At 43.6% G+C, this 26,793-nt stretch overlaps 1 protein-coding gene across 3 annotated transcripts in view; it reads right to left on the bottom strand.

The window, feature by feature from the left end:
• PDS5B (PDS5 cohesin associated factor B) overlaps window positions 1-26,793 on the bottom strand; it is a 261,481-nt gene that overhangs the window by 208,888 nt on the left and 25,800 nt on the right. For all 3 annotated transcript variants that reach the window (XM_030563149.1, XM_030563141.1, XM_030563158.1), the window contains one exon: window positions 10,143-10,269. In XM_030563149.1, the coding sequence (XP_030419009.1) occupies window positions 10,143-10,250 (108 nt within the window). In that variant the 5' untranslated portion in view covers window positions 10,251-10,269. Of the gene's footprint in view, window positions 1-10,142; window positions 10,270-26,793 lie in introns of those variants that run through there.

Genomic DNA, 26,793 nt, shown 5'->3' with positions numbered 1-26,793 from the left:
ACTCGCATGCACAAGATGAGGTCTGCCATGACTTGGAACTGAGCCTCTGGGAGGAAGGCTCTGGCTTGAGCAAAGTCGATGACTCCTCCAATGAACTCTATGCACTGTACTAGAATTAAGGTCAACTTTCTCATTTATTAACAGCCCCAGGTCGTGACAGGTGAAACAAACCAGATCGACATGCTGCCGCAGCTGATCCTGCGACTAGCCCTTTATTAGCCAGTTGCCAAGGTATGAGTAAATTTGAACACCGTGGCACCTCAGGTAAGCGTCCCCTTGTGCTATGCACTGTATGAACATTCTTGGGGATGAAGCGAGACCAAATGGCATTGCCGTGAACTGGAAATGGCACTAGCCCAGCATAAAACAAAGGAAGCGCCTGTGCTCTGCGAAAATGGAAGTGTGTGTCTTTCAAGTGAACGGTGGCGTACCAGTCTCTCGGATCCAAGGAGGGAATGATGGGAGGTAAGGGAGACCACGTGAAACTTCAACTACTTGAGAGACTTATTGAAGCAACGCAGGACCAAAATGGGTCTGAGGCCCCCTTTTGCTTTCAGGATTATCAAGTGGCAGGAGTAGAACCCCTTTCCTTTCACATCTCAAGAGACCTCCTCCACTGCTCCCAGGTGCAGGAGGTTCTCTGCCTCTCAGATGAGGAATTGTTCATGAGAAGGGTCCTAAAGAGGGATGGGGAAGAAGGGTGGGGCAGAGGATCGGTCACAAACAGCCAGGTGTAACCTGAGGATATTACTTCGAGCACCCAATGATCCAAAGTTAGTCAAGACCAGGCCAATAGGCGGAGGCGGTCCAGGAAACGGGGAGAGGGTGGATCCTGGGAAGTGACTGGGGCATTGTCCTCGAGCACACCCTCAAAATGTCTGCTTCTGGTCTCTTTGATTCCTGGAAAGGCCAGGCTGAGCAGACGAACAGGAAGATCACAGGTGTCACCGCTTAGGATAGAAACAAGGCGTCTTTCTGCTGTAGGTGCTCAGCCAAAGAGTCCCCCAGGACACAGACTGTGGAGGCGGAGGGGCTTCCTGGCCTATTGAGGAGTATGGAGGCCCAAGCAGCAGAGACTGGCACAGGAGTCTTTAAGGCCATGGACTCAAGTCCATGAGCTCAGAGAAGAGCCCCACCCCCTCAAATGGGAGGTCCTGAATAGTGGACTTAATCTCCTGGGACAGTCCAGAGGATTGCAGTTAGGAGCTGCGCCTCATGGCCACTGCAGAGGCGACCACAGTGGCCGCTGAGTCAGTAGCGTCCCAGGCCATCTGGAGGGCTCCCCTTGCCACAACTGTGCTTTCGTTGACTAGAGCAGCAAACTCTTGGGCTGCTCCTGAATTTGTTAAGGGAATCTTGCAGGTTAAAACTGTACCTGTTTAACAGGGCCTGGTGGTTAGACACCCGAAATTGCAGGCTGGCTGCCAAATAAATCATCCTGCCAAGTAAGTCCAGTCTCTTGGAGTCTGTTTTTCAGCATGCCACTGACCTGGCCCTGCCTGCTCTTTTCATTAACAGCAGACACGACTAGTGATGCTGCTGGAGAGTGTGTATACAGCTATTCAAACCCTATTACAGGGACATAATACTTCTTTTCTGACATCTTAGATGTAGGTGGAATGGAAGAGAGGGTCTGTCACAGCAATTTGGCAATCTTAAGGAACCCTGAGTGGACAGATAGTGCGACTCAGGCTGGGGTGGAGGAGGATATAACATTAAAGACGTCATTAGTCTCCTCTGCGGCCTTCTCAATTTTTAAGTTCAAGTTGCTAGCCACCCTTTCAAGGAGAGCCTGGTGTTCCTTGAAGTCATCGGGGGACTGCCTGTGTGGGATGCACCTGTCACTGCTTTGTCTGGAGATGACAACAATGATTGCCTCGCTGGGGCGGGGGGGCAGGTTCCCCTTCCTTCTCTGAGGATGGCTCCTCAGCTGCTGGAGTCCAAGGCACTGCCCCCACGTCTGATTCGGTACCATGTTCCGACACTAGTGCCGGCAATGCCGAGGGCAGTTTATCTGAGGCAGCCAAGGAGAACTGGTGGGAATATGGGACTGGTATTACAGGCACCTCCCACAAGTTCCAATATGGCCACTGAGCAGGCCACTGTCCCTGCTGCCACGGCAGAGTTGCAGATACCACCATGGGCTTCACAGGTCCTGATCCAACTCCAACCATTGCCATTCCAGCGTCCAGGCCAGAGCCGTCGAGGCCTGAGTTTGCCAACTTACCCTGGTTGGCAACCAGCAAGGATTGGTGCCTGCCCAATGAGCAGTACCAGGAAGATGGAGACCAATATCTGGGAGACAGTCTCAGCAAAAGTGACCTAGGCCGTGACAATCTTTGCAAGGAAGCTCACCAGTACTGGTAGCACGGGGACCGGTGTCTCAACTCCAGCGTCCCATGTCTTGTAGGGGAAGAGCGCAGTGTCAGGGACCTAGGTCTTCTGACTGAAGATGAGGTGCCGGGGTCCTAGAGCACAGAGATAGGGATCTCCGCCTACGGTCCAGGGACCGAGGATGCTCCATTGCCCTATGGGGCGGTTCCATGATCGGCTTGCCCTTAGGTGTTGGGGCCTTAGCCAAGTCTGGACCCTTGTGCAGTATCTGCAGTGCGGTTGGCCTACTTTTTCTTTGGCTGATAGGCAACTTCGGGCAACGAGGGCCCTAAGAGAAGCTGGGCTCCCCTGCCACTTTCAGGAGCCACAGACAGGAGGCTGCAGTTCCTGGAGCGAGAGGAGTTGCAGGGCATGATGACAGGTAGAGACACCACCAGATGAGGGCAGAGCCTGGCAAAAGCTAATTCTCAGAGCCACTGGGAGGCAGCGCCACATGCCATGAGTGGACCCCATAACACTGCCCTTAAAGCTTCAAGATGGATAATATATGGAGATATACCTATATCACAGAGCTGTAAGGGACCCTGAAAGGTCATTGAGTCCAGCAGCCTACCTTCTCTAGCAAGACCAAAGTACAGATTTTGCCCAAGATCCCTAAGTGGCCCCTCACTTCAATTCTAAATCCAGGATTGAATTCACAACCCTGGGTTTAGCAGGCCAACACTCAAACCACTGAGCTATCCCTCCCCCATGGATGAAGGGACACTGTTTGGATCTGAAGGGGAGATAACCTTAATTTTTTCCTAATGTTATATTGCACTAAGATTCTTGGATACAGGAGATTCCAAACAACTTTGACTCTATGAAGTCATCTTGAATTCTGAAGGATACATTAGATGTATGCAGTACACCCATGCTATAATGTCTTTCACAATAATGAACCTTGGGCTGTAATAAGTCCCTCCCCCCCCCCAAAAAAAAAACAAAAAAACCCCAACCCTTTGCAGATCTTAGTCATACAAACCCCTGGTTATAACAAATAAATGGCTTGGATCCAGAGGGTGTGTTATAGCGAGGGTAAACTGTACTTTTAAAGAATAAAGGAAAACTCTTCCCAGCTCATGAAAGAATCTGAAGGATCCTATGTATGGATGTGCATATCAAGAACAATGTTAGATCAGGAACTGATCTAAATGTTCCATATTTGGAACCTGAAAAGGGACTACCCATTACTCAGGTTCCTGATCTTGAAAATCTGATACTTGTCAGCAGTCTATAAAAATTCAACTGCAATACAGAAGCATGTACCTGTCTGCCGTAAGATTTACTGTGTAGCAAAGTCTCTTCAGAATCTTTTCTAACAGCAGATCTTCATCAAAAGGCATTCTAATGAAATGAGTTTTCAATACCATATTTTCGTTATATAGATTGGACTAACTTGTTTTTTGGATGTCACTTGCCATCATACCTTCAAGACACTGACAAAGAACCCAAGGTACGGTCAGTTAACCATTCTGCTGCTTTAGTCAATGCAAATGTTTTATTTAAAACAAATGGACAGGAATTCACCCTTAGCTCTTGCCACTACAAAAATGACTCTAGAAATCAATTCAGCATACATTGGTGCCTGCATCCCAGTTTCTACTACTGTATCTCCAATGCCTGGTTTAAGGGCAACATCTTTAACGCTTGGAGTAATCTCGAACTGGAATGACATTTTCCTTTCCATGTTAGAACAAATACTTCAGTAGCATTTCTAATTCTAAAACTCAAGAGCATTATTAGAACTTAGAGTTGTAGCCACCCAAGAAACTGTTGCCCATATGGTTTGTGATACAAGTTTAAACGCCTTAGAAACATCTGGTTGAGAATTTCAGAGCAATCTAGAGTTTTCGGTAACTAATTTTAATGGAAACCATTTCTAAATCCCCTGTTCTTCAAAAATTTCAACTATCTTTATCTAGGAACTCCTGATGCTGATCCACCAACTTTGTCATATCATTATGGGCAGGAGAAACTTTGCACTTAGAAAAGAATTACATCTCCATCTGTTTTCCCTAGTTCCATAACATCTACTCATTCTTGTTCAGAAAGGTTTTCATACTCAAACATGTGAAATGGTCCAATTTAAACATTATGTTATTCAAGACTTTAACCTCAACTAATAATTCTCACACTGCAGCTTGGCACAAACAGAAGTACTTATAGGAAGTAAGTATCGCTTAGGGTACGTCTACACTACGGGATTATTCCGATTTAACATAAACCGGTTTTATAAAACAGATTGTATAAAGTCGAGTGCACGCGACCACACTAACCACATTAATTCGGCGGTGTGAGCCCATGGTCCAAGGCTAGCGTCGATTTCTGGAGCGCTGCACTGTGGGTAGCTATCCCGTAGCTATCCCATAGTTCCCGCAGTCTCCCCTGCCCCCTGGAATTCTGGGTTGAGAGCCCAGTGCCTGATGGGGCAAAAAACATTGTCGCGGGTGGTTCTGGGTACAGCCTCACCCCTCCCTCCGTGAAAGCAGCAGGCAACCATTTCAAACCTTTTTTCCTGGGTGAACTGTGCAAACGCCATAGCACAGCAAGCATGGACCCTGCTCAGATTAATAGCGCAATCGTGGACATTGTAAACACCTCGCGCATTCTCGTGCAGTCTATGCTGAACCGGGACCTGCAAAGCCAGGCGAGGAGGTGGCGGCTACGGCAGAGCGGCAACGAGAGTGATGAGGACATGGACACAGAATTCTCTCAAACCGTGGGCCCCTGCGCTTTGGAGATCCTGCTGGTAATGGGGCAAGTTCTAGCCATTGAATGCCGATTTTGGGCCAGGGAAACAAGCACAGACTGCTGGAACCGCATAGTTTTGCGGGTGTGGGACGATTCGCAGTGGCTGCGAAACTTTTGCATGCGTAAGGGCACTTTCATGGAACTTTGTGACTTGCTTTCCCCTGCCCTGAAACGCCAGAATACCAAGATGAGAGCAGCCCTCACAGTGGAGAAGCAAGTGACAATAGCCCTCTGGAAGCTTGCAATGCCAGACAGCTACCAGTCAGTCAGGAATCAATTTGGAGTGGGAAAATCTACTGTGGGGGCTGCCGTGATGCAAGCAGCCAAAGCAATCATTAAGCTGCTGCTACGAAAGGTTGTGACTCTGGGAAACATGCAGGTTATAATGGATGGCTTTGCTGCAATGGGATTCTCTAACTGTGGGGGGGATGATAGATGCAACTCATATCCCTACCTTGGCACCGGAGCACCAGGGCAGCCAGTACGTAAACCGCAAGGGGTACTTTTCAGTGGTGCTGCAAGCACTGGTGGATCACAAGGGACGTTTCACCAACATCCACGTGGGATGGTCGGGAAGGGTTCATGACGCTCGCGTCTTCAGAAGCACTGCTGTTTAAACTGCTGCAGCAAGGGAATTACTTCCCAGACCAGAAAACAACAGTTGGGGATGCCTATAGTTATCCTGGGTGACCCAGCCTATCCCTTGATGCCATGGCTCATGAAGCAGCCTGGACAGTGGTCAGGACAGGAGCTGTTCAGCTACAGGCTGAGCAAGTGCAGAATGGTGGTAGAATGTGCATTTGGCCGTTGAAAGGCACGCTGGCACACATTACTCACTCGCTCAGACCTCAGCCAAACCAATGTCCCCATTGTTATTGCTGTTTGCTGTGTGCTCCATAATCTCTGTGAGTGTAAGGGGGAGACCTTTATGGAGGGTGGGAGGCTGAGGCAAATCACCTGGCCGCTGATTACGCGCAGCCAGACACCAGGGCGATTACAAGAGCACACCAGGAAGCGATGTGCATCAGAGCAGCTTTGAAAACGAGTTTCATCACAGGTCAGGGTACGGTGTGACTGCTGTGTTTGTTTCCTCTTCATGAACCCCCTGCCCCCTTGATTGACTCATTCCCTGTAAGCAACCCACCCTCCTGCTTCAAGGGAGTGTTCTCCTACTTCAACCTCCCTGGCCACACTATAGCAGACCTTAAGGTGGCCATCCTGCAGCAAAAAATCTTCAGGACCAGACTCCAAAGAGAAACTGCTGAGCTTCAGTTCATCTGCAAATTTGACAACATCAGCTCAGGATTAAACAAAGACTGTGAATGGCTTGCCAATTACAAAACCAGTTTCTCCTCCCTTGGTTTTCACACCTCAACTGCTAGAACAGGGCCTCATCCTCCCTGATTGAACTACCTCATTATCTCTAGCTTGCCTGCATATATATACCTGCCCCTGGAAATTTCCAATACATGCATCTGACGAAGTGGGTATTCACCCACGAAAGCTCATGCTACAAAACGTCTGTTAGTCTATAAGGTGCCACAGGATTCTTTGCTGCTTTTAAGGAAATAAAGTCATTATTGTTTAAAAATCATGTATTCTTTATTAAAAAGTCATTATAAAAAGAGGGAGAGAACTGACAAGGTGTCCCGGGTGTGGTTTCGGAGGAGGATAGGAGCGGAGGAAAAGGCCACTAAAAACATTTCAAGGTAATGACAGCCTTTTAGTTGGACTGTCCACAGGGGGGGTCGAGTGGGCGGGTGCACGAAGCCTTCCCCCACACATTCTTACACATCTGGGTGAGGAAGATATGGAACATGGTGAGTGGTGGAGGTGGTTACACAGGGGCTGCAGCGGCACTCTGTGACCCCGCTGCTCTTCCTGAAGCTCCACCAGACGTCAGAGGATATCAGTTTGATCACGCAGCAGCCCCAACGTTGCATCCCGCCACCTCTGATCTTCCTGCCGCCACTTCTCATCTCGAGCATCCCTCCTATCCTCACGTTCACTGGCATCTTTCCTGTACTTTGCTACCACGTCCTTCCACTCATTCAGATGAGCTCTTTCATTGCGGGTTAGTTCCATGATTTCCGAGAACATTTCGTCTCACGTCTTCTTTTTCCGCCACCTTATCTGAGAGAGCCTTCGGGATGGAGTAGGGAGGCTTGAAAAATTTGCAGCTGCATGAGAGAGGGAAAAAAGGGAGAGAAGATACATTTTACAGAACAACGGTTATACTCTTTCACAGTGAACAACACTATTCACCTTACATAGCACATGTGATTTCACTACAAGGTCGCATTTTGCATCTTAATATTGAGTGCCTGCGGCTCTGGTGTTACAGATCTCACAGACGCAGGTCCGGGCCTCAGAATTCAGCTTGAACGCGGCCATGGTAAGCTATTGTCTTTTGGCTTCTGCAGCCTTCATATATACAGTGCCCTCCTTTCCCAAATACCAAACAAATCCCATTAAGTGATGCTTCTTTCCTGTTGACATGCAACAGCAGAAGCCAACCCCCCCGCATCCAATTCTCTAGGATGATTGCTTTACCCCTCCCCCCACTGCATAGCTGGTATCATGGAAGATCACTGCTAATCACCCCCCTTTTTCCCCCTTCCGCGTGGCTGGTAGCTGGGAAGATCCCTGATAGCCAAATGCGAAAAAGCTCAGCGCTATTCCCCTTCTCCTCTCCCCCCACTTGGCTACGTGCAAGGAAGGATTTCTTTTAAGCAACAAGCAAACAGCCCAGTAGGAAAATGGCCATCTCTGTCTCCTTAATTAAATTCCTGAATTTCAACCAGGTTACCATGAACGATATCACTCTGCTGAGGATAACAGAGCGAGATAAATAACGGATGTTTCTTGAATGCCAGCAAATCACTGGGACCATACGCAGCTATGCTTTGTCATGCAATGATACCCAATTTCTTGCTACATGCATGGCGTGGTAAAGTGTCCTACCATGGTGGACGGAATAAGGCTGCCTTGCCCAGAAACCTTCTGCAGAGGCTTTTGGAGTACCTCCAGGAACGCTTCATGGAGATATCCCTGGAGAATTTCTGCTCCATCCCCAGACATGTTAAAACTTTTCCAGTAACTTTACTGGCCGCAAATGCATCCCAAGCCCTCAGGGCAAATCAATCATTTTAAACCATGTTTTATATTTACAAAGGTACACTCACCAGAGGTAGCTTCCATGGCTTCACTGTCTGGGCAAGTGGCTTGAGAGGGCTGGGAGGGTAATTCCCTTTGAGTCAGAAAAAGCTCCTGGCTGTTGGGGCTAACGGAGTGCTGTGTGCTCTCTGCAAGGTCGTCCTCGTCTTCCTCATCTTCCCCCTCCACAGAATCCTCAGCCATGGTTGAGATTACAACCCCCACCTTGGAATCCACGGACAGGGGTGGGGTAGTGGTGGCGCAGCCCCCTAAAACTGCATGCAGCTCAGCGTAGAAGCAGCATGTTTTCGGCCATGACCCGGACCTTCCGTTTGCTTCTTTGGTAGGCTTGTCTGAGCTCCTTAACTTTCACTCTGCACTGCACTGAGTCCCTGGTGTGGCCTTTTTCCATCATAGCCTTGGAAATTTTTTCAAATATTTTTTCATTTTGTCTTTCGGAACGGAGTTCTGTTAGCACTGAATCCTCTCCCCATACAGCGATCAGATCCAGTACCTCCCGTGCGGTCCACGCTGGAGCTCTTTTTCTATTCTCAGGAGACTGCATTGCTACCTGTGCTGATGAGCTCTGCGTGGTCACCTGTGCTGATCAGAGCTCCACGCTGGGCAAACAGGAAATGAAATTCAAAAGTTCGCGGGGCTTTTCCTGTATACCTGGCCAGTGCATCCGAGTTCAGATTGCTGTCCAGAGTGGTCACAGTGGTGCACTGCGGGATACCGCCTGGAGGCCAATACCGTCAATTTGCGACCACACTAACCCCAATCTGATATAGTAATATCGATTTTAGCGCTACTCCTCTCATCAGGGAGGAGTACAGAAACCGATTTAAAGAGCCCTTTATATCGATATAAAGGGCCTCGTAGTGTGGACGGGTGCGGCGTTAAATCGGTCTAACGCTGCTAAAAATCAGTTTAAATGCGTAGTGTAGACCAGGCCTCCCTTGCAATCTGCTGTCCTCAGCCACATTAAGATGGTTGCTATATTCTAGTGCACTAACAACTGGGATTAACCCTACAACATTTTCATTTGATATAAGACAGCCTCCTACTGCAAGGGCACCAATCAAGCTAATCAGAAGGGATATTTTATTTCTCTCTCTTTCTAGATTTTATGTGAAAATGAACCACAACACGACCGTTCTTCCACTAAAGAGAAATTCAAAATAAAATTTAAAAAACAGGAGAAAAGATAAGGCATCTAATAAAAATTTTAATTCATTTCCATGTGATGATCAAAAAATTTAACATACTAGTTCTGGACTGGCTCTGCTCTATGTGACACTTCAGCACCACTATAGTGGAAATAACCACAGATTCCTAATAGAGCACAGAGAACATACAGGAGAAAGCAAATTATTTTTAAAAAGCAACCACACCTCCTTCTAGACTAAAGCACCTGGCACCACCACCCTCCTGAAATATGTGAAAGGGATACTGGAAGTGACAGAAAAAGTTTTAATCCATACTTATCCCATAAAGATCTCACACACTCACCCAGGGCAATTCTATTTAAGGAGATCCTTCCATATACATAGCCTTGTTTTTAAAGAAGAAATAATTATTTTAAATAGTATGTCACAGAAATCGTAATACGTCATTTCCACTATTCACTGCCACTTTGTGCTTCCAATTTTATTCAAATATTTTTGGATGGACTAGTCTGAGGCAGTGGAAATACACAAAAACAGAAAGCAGCCAATAGTTATTCTGAGAGTTAATACGAGTAAAAAAACCACAAATTTAATACATATAATATATATTACATAAAGTCTCATTTCATATTGAAAATAATTTCAAGATACCCCAAATGAACCTCCAATCTTAGCAGGCTGTTTACTAACCTTTAACCGCCTCACCATCTCTTCTTTAGATATTTTATCAGAGATTTCTTTGACTCCTGGAGGATATGTAATTTTTCCATCATTGGCTCGTGTCTTTGAATGAGCCATGATTTCACTGTTTTAAAACCTGTAAAGAGAAAATCAAAATTAGTTAGTACTTTCACAAATAGTTTTTTAATCTATCTTGATATAACCTGCAATACAACAGACGGGGTGAATACATAAGCCATCTGCCCCACTGAGATATTATTTTATAGGTAGTGAGATAAATATGAAGGGCCCTAAATTTACCCTTCAAATAAAACACTTGCAAGTCCAACTGAAGCCAACAGGAGCAATACCCTTATTATTGAGGGTAAAGTTGGCCTTGTTTGTCTTTCAGTAATCAACGGTGTGACTATACAGACCCTAAGATTTATTCTCACATAATGGCACCCTAAAGAAAGTAACCAAGAGAAAGTTTTCTTCAGATATTTTAAGACACCAAGACATTCTAACTGAACAGGACCTCCAAAAGTAAAACAAACAGCAGTATAACAATCCCTCATACTTACTTATAATTTGATCATTATACTTAAGGTGCAGATAATGCCGCCTTTAGTTACCATGCTGACAACTTGATAAATCAAAACAGTAACATGCTCCCTAGATCCTATGGGCTTCCAGGCTCTCACAGTAGAGCTCTCTTAAAAGGAACTAAAGAAACAGTTAGAAAAACAGAAGTAAACAAGTTAAAGATGTTGGGTAAAATTTTCCAAAGTGCTTAAGTGATTTAGGAGACTAACTCACTTAGGCACTTTTTGAAAATTTTACTTTTAATTTGCCACTAATATGTAACAATGTCCTTCTCCCATCCTAGAAGAGACGTGGAAAAACTGAAATATAGCAGGAGCATGGGTAGTAGCAACAGCAGGAGAAGGGAAGATGACATGCCTATTGGGAGCTTTCTCCCATGCCCCTGCTCCAAACTTTGGGGCAATAGGCCCAAGGTTCCCATTTAGCCCCTAGGAACATGTTGACTAGAACACTCCAGCAGCACTTCCAGGGAGCCACCTATAAGAAGCCTAGGGAAAACAGGAGGGGCTACACATCAGCAGACTTTTACAACCTTTAATATCTGCAGGGAGGTGATGCTCATCTTTATTATTTGTATTGCCACAGTACATAAAAGCTTTATTCATGGACCAGAACCCCACTATGTTAGCTGCTGTACAAACACTGAACAAAAAAGTCCCTGCCCCAAGGAGTTTACAATCTAAGCACATGCAAGAGACAACAGGAGGAGTTGAAGATAACAATGAGACATTTGTTACAGACAGTGGTCACAGCACATCAGCAGCCCAACCAGCCTCAAGGTTTTTGTAGACATCATAGCTCAAGAATTTTGAGGAGGGATTTCAAGGAGAATGAGATAGTCGATGTTTACAGGGACTACCTCCCCAGTGTGAGAGGCAGCATAGGAGAAAGGAAAAAAAAAAAAAAAAAAGCTCGTTTGAAAATTTAACAAGTGGGTAATGGAGACTAACATCATGGGGGAACGGGAGGCAGGAATCAACAGCTTGATGCAAATGAGAGATGATAGGCAGGGTGGGGATTGGTGTGAAGGGCCCTGAAAGTGAAGATAAGCATCTTATACTTGATGTAATAAACAAGGGGGAGACACTGGAGAGTTGCAAAGAGAGGGATGACAAGGTCGAAGCAATGGGCTAGGGAAATTATCTTTGCAGCGGCACTCTGAATAATTATGAGCAAGGAAGACTGCCAAACTCCAAGACAAGTATATCGCAGCGATCAAAATGTAAGATGAGAGTGTGGTCAAGTTTTAATGTGTGGATGGGTAAGAAGGGCCATATCTTAAAGATGTTATGCAGGAAGAATCAGCAAGATTTAAACATAGCCTGGATATGAGGACGCAGATAGAGGTCCAAGTAAAAGATGAGGGCCAGATTACAAGACCTGAGTGACAGGCAGGATTTTGTTGTCCTCAGTGATCAAAAAAAAGAGGTAGTGGGGAGGGCTTGAGGGGGGAGATTGGGAGCTCTGTTTTTAGTCATGTTTAGTTGAAGCTGACAGCAAGACATTTATAAGGAGACGTCAGAGAAAGAGGGTGATTTCAGTCTGGACAGAAGGAGACAAGTATGAAATACAGAAGTAGATCTGTGAGACCATCAGCATAGAAATGGTAGCTGAATTTGTGTCTGCATATCAGATTATCCAGAGAAGGTATAGAGGAAGAAGAAAAGGGGACAAGAACAGAGACCTGAGTAGCAACTACAGAAAGTTGGAGATGAATGAGAAGAATCATCTAAAGGATAACCATTCTCCCCACCACCAAGTGGTCTATGTGAATACCTATTTTCCCCTTTCTCCCAATACAAGGGTTCCCCTATCTCCACCCCACCAGGGGTTCTCTGTGTCCCTCCACTCCAAGGTCGCTCATTCTCTCTCCTCTCATGGCAGAGGTTCTGTAGGAGCTCATTTCATACCAGTGGCCCCTCCCATTCTAGTCTTCTTCATTCTCTCCCTCTCCCACCATGCCAGAAGCACACTCCTATCCCCGTCTTAGTCTCCCCCGCCCCATTATTCTTTCGTCTGGCTGTGGGTTAACTCTACTGACAGGATAAGCAAGGATACTGTTATGCAGAAAGCATTAATGGGTGCCATCAACCAACTGTGATCTATAGATAATTGTAGAGGTGCTTGAAGCCACTAGGGCTGTGTTAATCAGATGGAAGGGACTACACTGATCCTGCATTTTTCTCCTTCCACCCCCCGCCCCCAAGATCAAAAGGGTTCTGGTCAGTGGCCACCGATGCCTAGTACATTTCATGGAATGTTGGAATTATAGGATGCAGCATTCAAAAGTTAATGCATTAAGTGTGGGAAAAGGCTGTGCAGTTGATTGTAAATGGCCAAAAATTTTCTGTTGTCTGGAACCAGGTTACGCAAGAGCTCACCTCTTTCCCCAGGCCATACTGTCACCCGAGATCAAAAGAAGCATTCATATTGGAGCCCCCTCGATATAAAGCAAGAATGAGCTGCTGAAAGGTATTCACCAGTGGGGTCCTTGACATTGGAATTTGCTCTCCCCCCCAGATGTTAACTTTCTTTGCACATTGAAAAGTGCACTCTAAAAAGCTCACCTTCTCCCCCCCCCACACACACAGCCTCCTCAGTCTTGAGAAGAGAATAAGCTGAGTTGGAGGAGTTTGGTGGATATCTGTGTATGGGTCTTATAGAGGTGTTAGTCAGGATTCCACAGTTAAGGCTGAGCTGCGTTTTTCACCTAAGCAGAGAGATTCTCTCTCACAAACACACAGGCAGTGTGTCCGCCCAAAAATTACAGCATTTTTTAATTCTTAGAATGTATAAGTAAATGTTTGACTGATTTTAAAATTAATCTTAACTCATCAGCTGTGTTGGACATTTTAACTTCCCATATAGTTAAAAGTGGCTGAAATTTTGTAATCATAGGTTACATTAGTTGTTTTAGGGTTAACTGTTTTTTTTTTGTTTGTTTTTTGCCATTCTTCGTAATAGAAGTTTCTTCTTTAGTAGAGTCTAAAGAATATTGTTCTACACCAGAGAATTCTAGGACAGACTACCTTCTGTCATGGCTGACATCCACTGCTATTTATGTAAATGGGAATGAGGCCACAGGCTAGGCTACTATAAACAAAGATGGCCATTTCCTTCATTCACCTGCACCTCACAGAGTGCAGTCTAAGGGCTTGTCTACGTTGGCACTTTACAGCGCTGCAACTCTCTTGTTGGGGCTCTCTTGTTGGGGGGGGGGGGGGTTAGAAAAAAAAACACACCCCGGAGTGCTGCAAATTTCAGTGCTGTAAAGTGACAGTGTAGACAGTGCACCAGCACCGGTGGCTATTCCCCTCATGGAGGTGGGGGTTTTTTAGAGCACTGAGAGAGAGCTCTCTCCCTACACAAGCCAAGTTAAAGCGCTGCCCTGGCAGCGCTTTAACATTGCCAGTGAAGATGTGCCCTAAAGCTTCAGTCCCACTGAAAACAATGAAGACAGATTACATTTTTCAAGAGCAAATTTTTGCGAGTTTCTCTGAGAGTAAATTTTATACATCAGAACCTCCTGACGGACACACATGAAAAAGCGAATGGCAAAAGACCACCACTCAACAGGAGGTAAAACAAGCAACATGTGTGGACTTAGGAGGAATATGGAGGATAAATGAAAGGGGAAGGTAGGGGGTCCATCCTGGCTGATTTCCACTCCACTGCCGAGACAAAGCAGCTCTAAACTCTAATGGTGTAAAACAGACAGTATACCAGTGAACTGGGCTTTCAAAATTAAAATAGGATATGCACCCATCGCACAGGATATTCTCCTATTGATTTTTTAAAATATAAATTTGAAAAAAATGTATCTTCATATATCTTCCCTCAAATCACCTATCCTGCAATCCTAGATTAAAAATACAATTCAAATTAAGGCATACTTTTATATGCGTCAAAAACTTGGGATAGGTTCCATTTTTTTCCACGTTCATGAGCTCTTAAACTAGCCTAGAAAATTCATCATCTACATGGTAAATTAAAAGAATGAGGAGTACTTGTAGCACCTAAGCTTTCATGGGCTGAAGTCCACTTCATCAGATGCATGCAGTGGAAAATACAGTATGAAGATTTTTTTTTATATACAAACAATATATACACACACACACAAAATGAAAAAATGGCTATTGCCATACCAACTCTAATGGACTAATCAGTTAAAGTGGACTATTACCAGCAAAAGAAAAAAAGTTTTTGAAGTGATAATCAGGATGACCCATTTCAAACAGTTGACGAGAAGGTGTGAGTAACAGGAGGAGGAAATTAGCATGGGGAAATAGTTTTCACTTTGTGTAATGATCCATCCACTTCCAGTTCTTATTCAAGCCTAATTTAATGGTGCCCAGTTTGCAAATTAATTCCAGTTCTGCAGTTTCTCGTTGGAGTCTGTTTCTGAAGGCTTTTTGTTACAGAATTACTACTTTTAGGACTGTAATTAAGTGACCAGGGAGGTTGAAGTGTTCTCCGACTGGTTTTTGAATGTTTTAATTCTTGACGTCTGATTTGTATCCATTTATTCTTCGGCACAGAGACTGTCCGGTTTGGCCAATGTACATGGCAGAAGGGCACTGCTGGTACACGATGGCATATATTACATTAGTACATGTGCAGGTGAACGAGCCTCTGATGGTGTGGCTGATATGATTAGGTCCTACGATAGTGTCCCCTGAATAGATAAAAAACGCTCAGGACAACAAAGTCAGCCCTGGCAAATTCAGAATCAATTTAGATACGAATTACGTTAGGGAGAGGGTCCAGATGCTGTGTCTCTTCCCATGCAAGTCAAAGGCAGGTAGCACAGAGTCCTTGATGTTTTAAATTGGAGGATATAGGAACCAGATGTTAGCCTGTGGGTATATGTGAGAAAATTGGTAGGTGTAGGTAGGTGAAGTAGCCAAGAGAAGAAGAGATTGATTTTTATTTTTATTTTTTTTTAGTATGGTACACACTTTGGGGGAAGAAATGGGAGAGACAGTAAACAGAGTAACATGAGGAAAAAAAACAACAGTGTAGGAAAAGAGAAGGGAATTATAAAGGAAGAGAGGGAACACACCCAGAACAATGATAATATGAAGATAAAAGTGGAGTTAAGCCAGAGAGGATAGAAAATGTGAAAACCAAGGAGAGAGTGTAAGCTACATTTTTAGTTTATTAAACAGAAGGTGATTAACACTGCTACAATTAAATACAGTACAAAGTACACAATTGTTTTATTCCTTTACATTGCATAAGTGGAGCAGAGTAGGTATTTTTCACTTAAACCAGCAGACTGAATCATTGTGGCTAGTTGATATGAAAAAGTGTCTGGTAGTGAACACTTTAGTAATACTTAGTTTTCTTTAAAAGTTAAAATTATGAACTGCATACATGCAAGTATCATAGCATTTCACTATGACCAGACACATTTCAAAAGTGTCTGGTAGTGAACACTTTAGTAATACTTAGTTTTCTTTAAAAGTTAAAATTATGAACTGCATACATGCAAGTATCATAGCATTTCACTCTACTTCTATGTGAAGAAAATTACATTTAAAAAATCACATTTAATGCACAATTATGGTTATCCACAGGGGGCCTGGATTGAATACAATTCATTACCGTTAGCAGAAACATCAGGTAGTAATGACTCACTGCCAGCCTAGGACAGATTCAAATTGGTAATTAGAAATGTAATTATTTACAGGACAATTAAGACCACAGAGTCATCGAATTAAGTTAAAAAACCCACATGGCTACTTGAAAATAGCCAAGTTACCAAAAGGTACTGTCATAAACAGATTGTTACGGGTTAATGTCTCTTATACCTGTAAAGGGTTACAAGCAGGGAACTGAACACCTGACCAGAAGACCAATCAGAAGACAAGATACTTTTAAATGTGGGTGGAGAGAAGTTTGTGTGTGTGTTCTTTGTCCGTTGTGTGTTCTTCTCTCGGAGGGTCTGAGAGAGACCAGACATTACTACAGGCTCTCTAAGTTTCTTTCCAAATAGTAAGTAAAAACACGTGGTTTAGGCTTTTTGATTGTTTTACTCTATTTGCAATTGTGGATCTGGCTGGTTAACTTTTATATGTGTAGTTGCTGGGAATATTTTGATTTGTATTGGTATTGGGGGGAAAAGTCTCTTTCTGGTGTCTGTAAGCTATAGGACCCTGTAATATTTACATCTTGAAGTTACAGAGAATTCTTTACTTTTTTTCCCTTTCTTTTATTGAAAGATTGCTTTTTTTAGAGAACCTGATTGATTCTTTTCCCCGTGTGTTCTTCCAGGGGATTGGGATAACTCACCAGGACAGGGGGGGGGGGAGACGGGAGGGGGAGAGATAGAATCTCTTTGTTTTCCTTGAATCTGTTTGCCTCTTTGTAGAAGGGAAGGGAGATGCTTCTCTGTATGGTGATTTAAGAGGTTGGATCAGTATCTCTCAGGATAGCCCAGGGAGGGAAATTCTGGGAGGGGGAAAGGTGGGGAATGGTTTATTTCTCCTTGTTTTTAGAACCCAAGGGATCTGGGTTCTTGGGGTCCCCAGGGAAGGCTGGGGAGGTCAGAGTGCCCCAAAACACTATATTTTTGGGTGGTGGCAGCGCTATCAGATCTAAGCTAGTAATTAAGCTTAGAGGATTCAGGTGCTAGTATCTCGTTTTCTGAACTCTAACATTCAGATCTGAGAAGGAATGCTATGACAGGTGCCTTACACATACACTATTGTTTATGAAGATTTTTAGAATATTGTTCCTTGCTCTTACATGTGCAAGAGTATAGAACTCTGCTGTGTGCTTAAGTGTAAATAAAATGGACTATGGGTCACATTACTAAATACTAACATGATAGATTTAATGGATTAGTAAGTATCATTACAGTATCTCAAGTCAGTGATCCATGCCCTACAGACAGGTCTTAGAATTCAGTGAGATGCAGTTTATTATTTCTCTCTGGATGGCAGTTTACATGGCTCAACATTCTTCACTTTAGTAAGTTTAAGACAGACCCATCACATGGTTCTTCAATTGTGATTGATATTGTGGCAATATTAAAAATAGGAACATCCCCCAATATATACGAAGCCAACTAATCAGAGCACTTTTTCAAAGATCCAATACATATTTCACTGTAATATAAACCCTGAAGACAAATGAAGCTCTCCTCCCTTCTGCTATTCTTGTATGAAACTTTTCCAAGAGATAATGGAAACTCTGAAAACTTCAACGTAACCATGATCAATTTTATATTTCATGCAAGTTTATCTTTCTATTTCTGTTGGCTGACTTTAAATCACATATTTAAAATCCCAAATCCCAAAACTACCAATACAAAAAATTCACCCTATTTAAAAAAAAAACACTGTATTTTTACAGCTATTTCACTTAAGATGTTTATAACGCATGGTATGGTTACCACTCAACATTACAGAGGTTTATAAAGGAGAGTAATTTTAAGGGCTTGTCTACAAAGGAATGATTTGCGAAGCGCTCTAATGTGCTGCGCTCACTGCCTCATGCAGACTCGGATATAACACTCTAAAAAGGTACCTAGTTCACGTTCTTCAGTTAATAGTAAATTACTTGCAATGAATTTCCCATATGAAGCACATACAACCACCTTTCTAACACTTACACTTCATCTTTACAACACAGATTACTCAAACAAAAACAGGGCATGCAGTAGACAAGACTCTTGCCAAGTGTTCTCTGCTGTCCATAAGTCTCAGACTTTAAGATCTGAAGGGACCATTATGATCATCTAGTCTGACCTCCTGCACAATGCAGGCCATAGAATCTCACCCATCCACTTCAATAACAAACCCCTAACCTATATCTGAATTATTGAAGTCCTCAATAGCATATGCCATGCAAGTCTTCCCTCTTCAAAGCAAGCACTCTTAGGGACAGCGCCAACTCCAGTTTTTTTGCTGCCCCAAGCGGGAGGGCGGAGGGGGAGGGAGGAGACGAACAACTCGATTGAGCTGCTGCCAAAGTGTCACCGAAGAGGAAGACGGCTAGTGAAGGACCCGCAGCCGAATTGTCATCGATCCGGAGTGAGCTGATTGAGCTGCCGAAGTGCCACCGCCGCCACCGAACCAGAAGAGCTGCCCCGACAGATGCACTGCCGCCCCTTTCTATTGGCCGGTCCAGGCACCTGTTTCCTTCGCTGGTGCAAGCTCTGCTTAGGGAGATGGCGGATACAGTTTAGAAGAAAAATCTTTAAGAAAAAGATACTTTAGGGTTGGGCATTTGACTAGTCCAAAAATGACTGGTCACATACTGTCAAATACAATCAAATATTTTAAAGCATTCATTTATTAGAACAGTAACAAAAAAAATAAAGAGTAAGACTATAGTCTCCAACTAATTACAAAAACAAATTTTTAGCTGAGTTATTTTAACTCAAAAAAAAAGTGAAACAATTAAATGAAACTAACAAAAAAAAATGACATCATGCAATTCAAAGGTGAGCCGCTGCCTACATCAGGGTGTTTTTTCTGGAATATCTGACTGTGGACAAATAGGTGATCAACTCACCTGACATTATTTGACAGGTCAATTGACCACCTTGCCATGCCTACCATAAATTACCCTGCTTCAACAAATGCTGGGAAAAAGCTTAATCACTCCAACAAACTCTCTGAAGCATTCCTGGTCCATTCAAATGTGACTTCAATCCCCTCCATAGCTGAAGACTATTCTATCATCCTTGATCTCACTGTTATGTTTAACAGTGTAGTTTTAAAAGACTTTGCCATCAGTAGTCTCTTTTTTAGTCTCTGAGGACAGATGCACCTCAGACACTAGATCAGAGCATGAGATTCAACTCTCTTCCTGCTTTACTAATTCCATCCTTAAAAAGGGAGCTCAGAACTCATTTCTTCTGTGCTGCTTCCAATGATGAAGTCCTCAACCAGTTCAACCAAATACTTTATGCCTTTCCTACTATCCACACAAATTGACAAAATAAGATTCAGGGCTATGGTTCTCAACCTTTACCATACATTACAACAGTTTTAAGTTTCACCCTTAAAGAATGGAAAGGTAATTGCCATCTCCTCTGGGCTTTCTCACAACCCCTACGTTAACATGCTGATGGTCGAGGGAATATTCACCCTTCAAGTGAAGTGATTTTAGTTCTTCTGCACTGAATATAAATTTCACTGGCTCAGGGGCTGCCACACTGAAGGGCAACAGAAGGCAGATTTTTAGTGATCACAACTCTGACTGAATTTGCAAGGGAAGGCACTATCTTTTGGACTTTCAGTGGAATCCAGAACCAGAAATAGCTTAATAATTAGAAAAAAATTAAAAGAAGTTTAAGCATCATTGTATAGCATTCTTATTTACCAATATTTGAACAAAGGAGATGTGCTTAAATATACAAAGTACTTGCAGCACATAACTGTTCACAGATGTTCAAAATGTATTAAGATTAGTAGTACACCACTGCAAATGCTACATAAAAAAGAAGCTATAAGACATGGGGGAGGAAAGAATGTCATGGAACAGATTTGCATGTAATTCTCCAACCCAGGGTATGGATCAGTGGAGGGAGGCACTTCACAGCTACTACTCCAGCCTTGGGGCATCTATCTACCCCAAGGGATAGGCAGTAGATCTGGAGATCCATCTGGAGATCAATGTGGTATGGGAAGCCACTGCAATCCACAGTACACAGGAGGTGCTGAATCTTTTACTGGGTTTTCCAAATCCTGATACCTCAATTTGCAAGACGACCACATGGGTTCCACAGCAGTTACCTATTCTGCCAACAGATGAAAACGCAAGTATTTAGACCAAGAGAAGATTTGAGTTTCATTTCTGCTAGATGAGTTATACTTTCAGATTTGATTTGGAGTATAGTAGAACCTCTATTTTACGAACGAATTGGGGACTTAGACGTTAATTAAAAAATTCATAAAATTGAACACCACACTACAAAAGATATGGTGCATAAGTTGCAGTATGGTCACTGCATCTTTTTTGTCTTGTCTTTTAGAGTATTGGAAATTGCTTTGCAATAAGGTTTGAAGGCACTGGAACGTGAAGGGATGTCAATTTGTTTTTCCATCAACATCACCTGCATTATGTCCTTTACCCCACCCCGCATCAGGAAAAAATGGTTCATATAGCTGGTTATACATAAAACAGTTTTTGTAAAATCAGGATTCTATTGTAGTTCAAAACAAAGGGTTTTACACACATTTCTTTTGGTTTACCAATCCACCCCAAACAGTTCATTGGTGACTGAAAAACTACAGAAATCTTCCTCCTCCTCTCCTTCTTCAAAATCATGTGGAACTATAAATCTCTCCTTAAAAATACAATCACTTGCTCTCTCATTTACCATAATAATCTGAGGAATCTGTCTATGTACAATTTATTAATTCTGTTTTAGGTTGTGTTCTCCATATGTTTACGCCCTTATGACTACATGGCAGTCAGCTTACTAGACAGAGCACTGGACCAAGACACCAGAGACCTGGGTTCAATTCCTGGCTCTGACAATGGTTACTGGGTGACCGTGCACAAGTCACTTCCTTCCCTGCACCTCACTTTCCCAATCTGTAAAATGGGTATAATGATCCTGACCACCTTTGTAAAGCACTCTAAGATCTACTGATGAAAACTGCTGTACAAGAGCTGGGTTTTATCATCTGCACCATATCCCTGCCTGAGTGTCTGTCTCTGAATATGATGGTTGTTAAAGATCATCAAAACCTAAACTGGAATAGATTTTGCCCAAACAAATGGGAAATCTGAAACCTAAAAGAACCAGATAAACCTAGCTTATCTGCAGGGAAGGAAAGGAGCAGTAGAACTTCTCCAGGATAGGAACAAAGACTGAGGTACAGCCCTTTAAAAACAGAGGCTGGGAACCAGAATGGATAAAAACCAGTATTTTTTTGCTTTAAATTAAAATTTTCAATAGTTACTTTAAAAAATGGCAATTGCCAGTATATGTTAAGGCCTGAAATTGTTAAAATCATTTAAATTAAATACAAAAAATAGAAAGCAGTACATGTTTGCTGCTAAGTTTTAAAGTTAAACCACTGAAAAGGTAGAAGTCATTGGTTAATCACCTGTAACCAGAGTTTGCTGAAGTGCTATACCAGCTTTTGATAGCAGCCTCCTCTGCAGGTGCAGAAAGAATATTTTCTTAATTTCAGTGTATTCAGCTACTTCAACTCAATGATTAATTAATGCAAAGTTAAACTGGGAGTTGAAAAAAAGCGGGGAAGTTTTTTCCATTTCTAATCTATGATTATAAACTATGAGCAAGGGGATGTGACCTACTAGTTCTAAAACATTGAAAGATATGGTCATCAGACAGCAGTTCCATTAACTAAATACTTCCTTTAATAAATGTTATAAATGCAAAACGTGTTTATGTTTTTTTCCTTATGTAGCAAGCACATTTAAGGTAGTTTTATTTAATTAAAAAAACAAAACGCTGTTCTGGTGAATTGAATTTCCATCCATATTTGGCACAATTTGACAAGTCACAAGTGAAAAATTAATCTAGTAAATAAAAAATGCATCATTTATTTTCTAACATCATAACAAATAACAGTTAATCTGAATTAATGTAAATTAAGCTGAAGAAAGCAGACTGCAGAGGTCAAAGATGATTTTGGAGAAGAAGGTCTGAGCTGAAGGAGTGTGTTCCAACAGAGGAGATTTGGAACCCTGCAAGGACACTGACCCAAATCCCAAAGAATGCTCAAGAGTGATGAGGAAACTGAGGCAGAAATGCTGTACAAGAGTTTCTTATTTTGCATGGATCTTTATCTCTTGTGCTGTCTAAAGTGAAGAAAAGTTTAGAAATTTTCCAAAGCCTGTATCTATTTGCTTCAACTATCACATGTCCATGAAGCTGCTATAAACCACAGTGCCGAGAAGGGAGGAGTTCTCGGAAAGGGTGTGCTTAAGCTACTGGGATGTCTTGGTAGGTGATCACTGATCTTGGGGTCCCACTTCCAGAAGGGTTACCAGACAGAGTCCATGCCCAGAGAGCATGCTGGACAGGCCGGTGCCAAAGACAGACTGTCTACACTACAAGCAAGGGGTGTAATTCCCAGCTGACATACACATACTCTCATCTGAGCTAGCATGCTAAAAACAGTAGTATAGCTGCAGCAGCACAGGAAGCAGCGACCCAGGCTTGCCACCCTGAGCACATACCTGCACAGTTCAAGTGGCTTTTTACTCAGAGCAGCCAACCCATGCCACTGCTGCCTATTGTACCATGGCTACACTACTATTTTTAGTGTGCTAGCTCAGATGAAAGCTAGTACAGAATATGACTATAAGATAGGAATCTCATCCCTAACTAGTAGCGTAGCTGTAGCCTCAGTGGCTGAAGCCTACCAGTGACTAAGGGGAACTTAAAAGCCCACAGATCCACTGTTTGGATGCAAATATAGCAGCCTGGTGAGTGTCTGGCAAGGGGACCTCAGCCAGGTCTGGAACATTTATTATCCAGTTTCTTCTCAACCCCATATATTTTTCTTCCAATCTCTTCTGCTACCTCAATCCAAAATTTCCTCCCTCGTTCTCATTCCCCATTCTTTTTATTTCCTCTTCTTCAAAGAACGCACAGCCCTTTGGCAACTTTCCAGATGCGGGGAAGAGAGAAATGGACCATTCAGGTCCGAAGCAATACCATTAACCAAAGCCAAACAACTTTATAACTCAGTCTTTCAAGGAAATCTTACTTTGGGTCTTGTTAAACTCTTACTTGGGTTAGCTGGTGATCAACAGTGCTTAGGTCTGATCTGGCTTAAAATTTTCCCACTAAAAGATGAATCTATTGTCAAGGAATCAAAACTTTTTTTTTTTTTTTTTTAACAACCAAATCACTTCAGGTTGAAACTTGGCAGACAAGTTCCCAGATCTAGACCAAAACAGAAAACTTTACAAAAGCTGAACCAGTATGATTTAGTGGGTAAATATAGATATGTTTCATATTGATTCAGACAAAGTATTTAGATGAAAAGACTGCATTTTCCTTCCTCTCATTAATATATCTTTAGATGCAACACTGCTTCAACTGAAGAACTGCTGTTCAAACAGTGAAGGTATATTGTATTACCCACAGCGGGCATCAGCAAAAGAGGAACTATAAACCTTAAGGGGTTTTATCGTCCTCTCTCTATAGGACAGCATTATACCCAGTAAGGATTGGTTTAAGTAGTATTTACAGAAACTGCTATCTGCTTAATCAATGATCTTCTTGAACTGAAGCATCTTGCCAGAAAGGCAAAAATTTACACTTCACCATAGACAAGTGACATGCAAAGCAGCAGGCTTCACCACAAAAAGAGAGTGTCATTAATGGTAGTAATCCATTGAAAGTCACTGCGTCAGATAAAAGACGGTTACTCACCTTTGTAACTGTTGTTCTTCGAGATGTATTGCTCATATCCATTCCAAGTAGGTGTGTGCGCGCCGCGTGCACATCCGTCGGAAGATTTTTACCCTAGCAACACTCGGTGGGTCGGCTGGGCGCCCCCTGGCGTGGCGCCACAATGGCACCAAATATATACCCCTGCCGACCCATCCGCTCCTCAGTTCCTTCTTGCCAACTACTCCGACAGTGGGGAAGGAGGGCAGGTTTTGTAATGGATATAAGCAACACATCTCGAAGAACAACAGTTACAAAGGTGAGTAACCGTCTTTTCTTCGAGTGCTTGCTCATATCCATTCCAATTAGGTGAATCCCAAGCCTTACCTAGGCGGTGGGGTCGGAGTGAGATACTGCAGAATGTAGAACCACTGAGCCGAAGGCTGCATCCTCTCTGGACTGTTGCACCAGTGCATAATGAGAATTGAAGGTGTGTACTGAAGACCATGTGGCTGCTTGACATATCTCCTGGATAGGTACTTTAGCTAGGAAGGCGGCCGACGAGGCCTTAGCCCTGGTAGAATGAGCGGTAATATGATCCGGAGAGACATGAGCTAGACCATAGCAAGTACGGATGCAAGCCATTACCCAAGACGAAATTCTCTGAGAAGAGACGGGTAGGCCTTTCATCCAATCTGCCACAAAAAGTTGGGGCGTTTTGCGGAAGGGTCTGGTTCCGTCAATGTAGAAGGCGAGCGCCCTACAGACGTCGAGGGAATGCAACTGCTGCTCTCTACGAGATGTAGGCGGTTTGGGAAAGAAGACAGGGAGGAATACATCCTGGTTGAGATGGAAGGCCGAGACTACTTTAGGGAGGAACGCCAGATGTGGATGTAACTGCACCTTGTCTTTGTGCAACACCATGTAAGGTGGGTCCACCATCAGAGCCCGAAGCTCAGAGACTCTCCTAGCCGATGTGATGGTGTCATAATCTATTCCCAGATTTGGACCTTAGCGTCCAAAATATGGGCGTTAGCATGAAAACCTCCAAGCTTAGTTACCAGCTTGGACCTGGTAAACCTGCCATCACCCAAAAAAATTAGAATGTTTTGGGGCACTCTGGTCCCCCCAAAAACCTTCCCTGGGGACCCCAAGACCCAAATTCCTCGAGTCTCACAACAAAGGGGAATAAACCATTTCCCTTCCCTTCTCCCTTTCAGGTGTTCCCTCCCTGGGTTCCTGGAGAGATACACAGAAGCAAGCTCCGTGACTCTAAACAGAGGGATTTCACCCTTTTTATTTACTTTTTTTCTTAAAAAAGAAAGCTTTATATAAAAAAGAAAGAAAAATACATAAAAATGGTCTCTCTGTATTAAGGTAACAAATACAGGGTCAATTGCTTAAAAGAAATATGAACAAACAGCCTTATTCAAAAGAACACAATTCAAAACACTCCAGCAAGTACACACATGTAAATACAAAATAAAAACCATATAAATCACTATCTTATCTTTTGTACCTACAACTGGGAAACAGAAGATTAGAAAGCAGGAGACAGAAAAAATCCTTCCGATAGCCAAGAGGGACAGACACAAGACACAGAACAAAGAACTTAGACACAAACTTCCCTCCACCCAGATTTAAAAAAGTCTTGTTTCCTGATTGGTCCTCTGGTCAGTTGTTTCAGGTTACTCCTTTCCAGGTAAAAGAACATTAACCCTTAGCTATCTGTTTATGACAGATGGCCACAAGGAAGGCTGTTTTCCATGACAAATATAGGAGCGAGCAGGTCGCCAATGGCTCGAATGGAGGAGTCGTAAGTCTCGTCAGGATCAAGTTGAGGTCCCAGGAATGGGCGGGGCGTCGTACTAGGGGGCATAGATGCTCCAAACCTTTGAGGAACCTTGAGACCATAGGGTGCGAGAAGATGGAATGAGTACCGTCTCCTGGGTGGAAAGTAGAAATAGCTGCCAAGTGCACTCGCAATGACGAGATAGCAAGGCCTTGCTGTTTAAGATACCAGAGGTAGTCCAATATAGTGGGAATGGGAACCTCTGTGGGTGTTACATTCAGTGTTTGACACCAGCAAGAAAATCGCTTCCACTTGGCCAAGTATGTAGACCGGGTGGAAGATTTTCTGCTACCCAGGAGTACTACTTGTACTGGGGCAGAGCAACGTAACTGACTGGGTTAACCATGCAGGAGCCACGCTGTAAGATGGAGGGATTGCAGGTCTGGGTGGTTAAGCCTGCTGTGGTCCTGCGTTATAAGATCCTGATGAGGGGGCAGAGGGATCGGGTTGGCTATCGAGTGGTCCAGCAACGTGGTGTATCAGTGTTGTCGGGGCCATGCAGAGGCGATCAGGATCAGGCTAGCCCTGTCCCTGCGGAGCATTAAGAGAATCCCGTGCACCAGTGGGAAGGGTGGAAAGGCGTACAGCAGCTGGTTCTTCCATGAGATTAGGAAGGCGTCCGATATCGAGCCCGGAGCGAGACCTTGGAAGGAGCAGAACTTCTGGCACTTCCTGTTGTCACGGAAAGCGAAGAGGTCTATGTGGGAAAGCCCCACTTCTGGAAGATGGAATGTAGAATGTCCGGGCGAAGCGACCACTCGTGAGACCGAAAGGATCTGCTGAGATGGTCTGCTAGAGTGTTCCGGACCCCCAGGAGGAACAATGCTACAAGGTCTATTGAGTGGACTATGCAAAATTCCCACAATTGGATCGCCTCCTGACAAAGG

The sequence above is a fragment of the Gopherus evgoodei genome, chromosome 1 (assembly GCF_007399415.2).
Source record: "Gopherus evgoodei ecotype Sinaloan lineage chromosome 1, rGopEvg1_v1.p, whole genome shotgun sequence".
NCBI classification, from domain to species: Eukaryota; Metazoa; Chordata; order Testudines; family Testudinidae; genus Gopherus; species Gopherus evgoodei.
The sequence above is the reverse complement of the archived record's forward strand: the minus strand, read 5'-3'. Positions and strand labels throughout refer to the sequence as shown.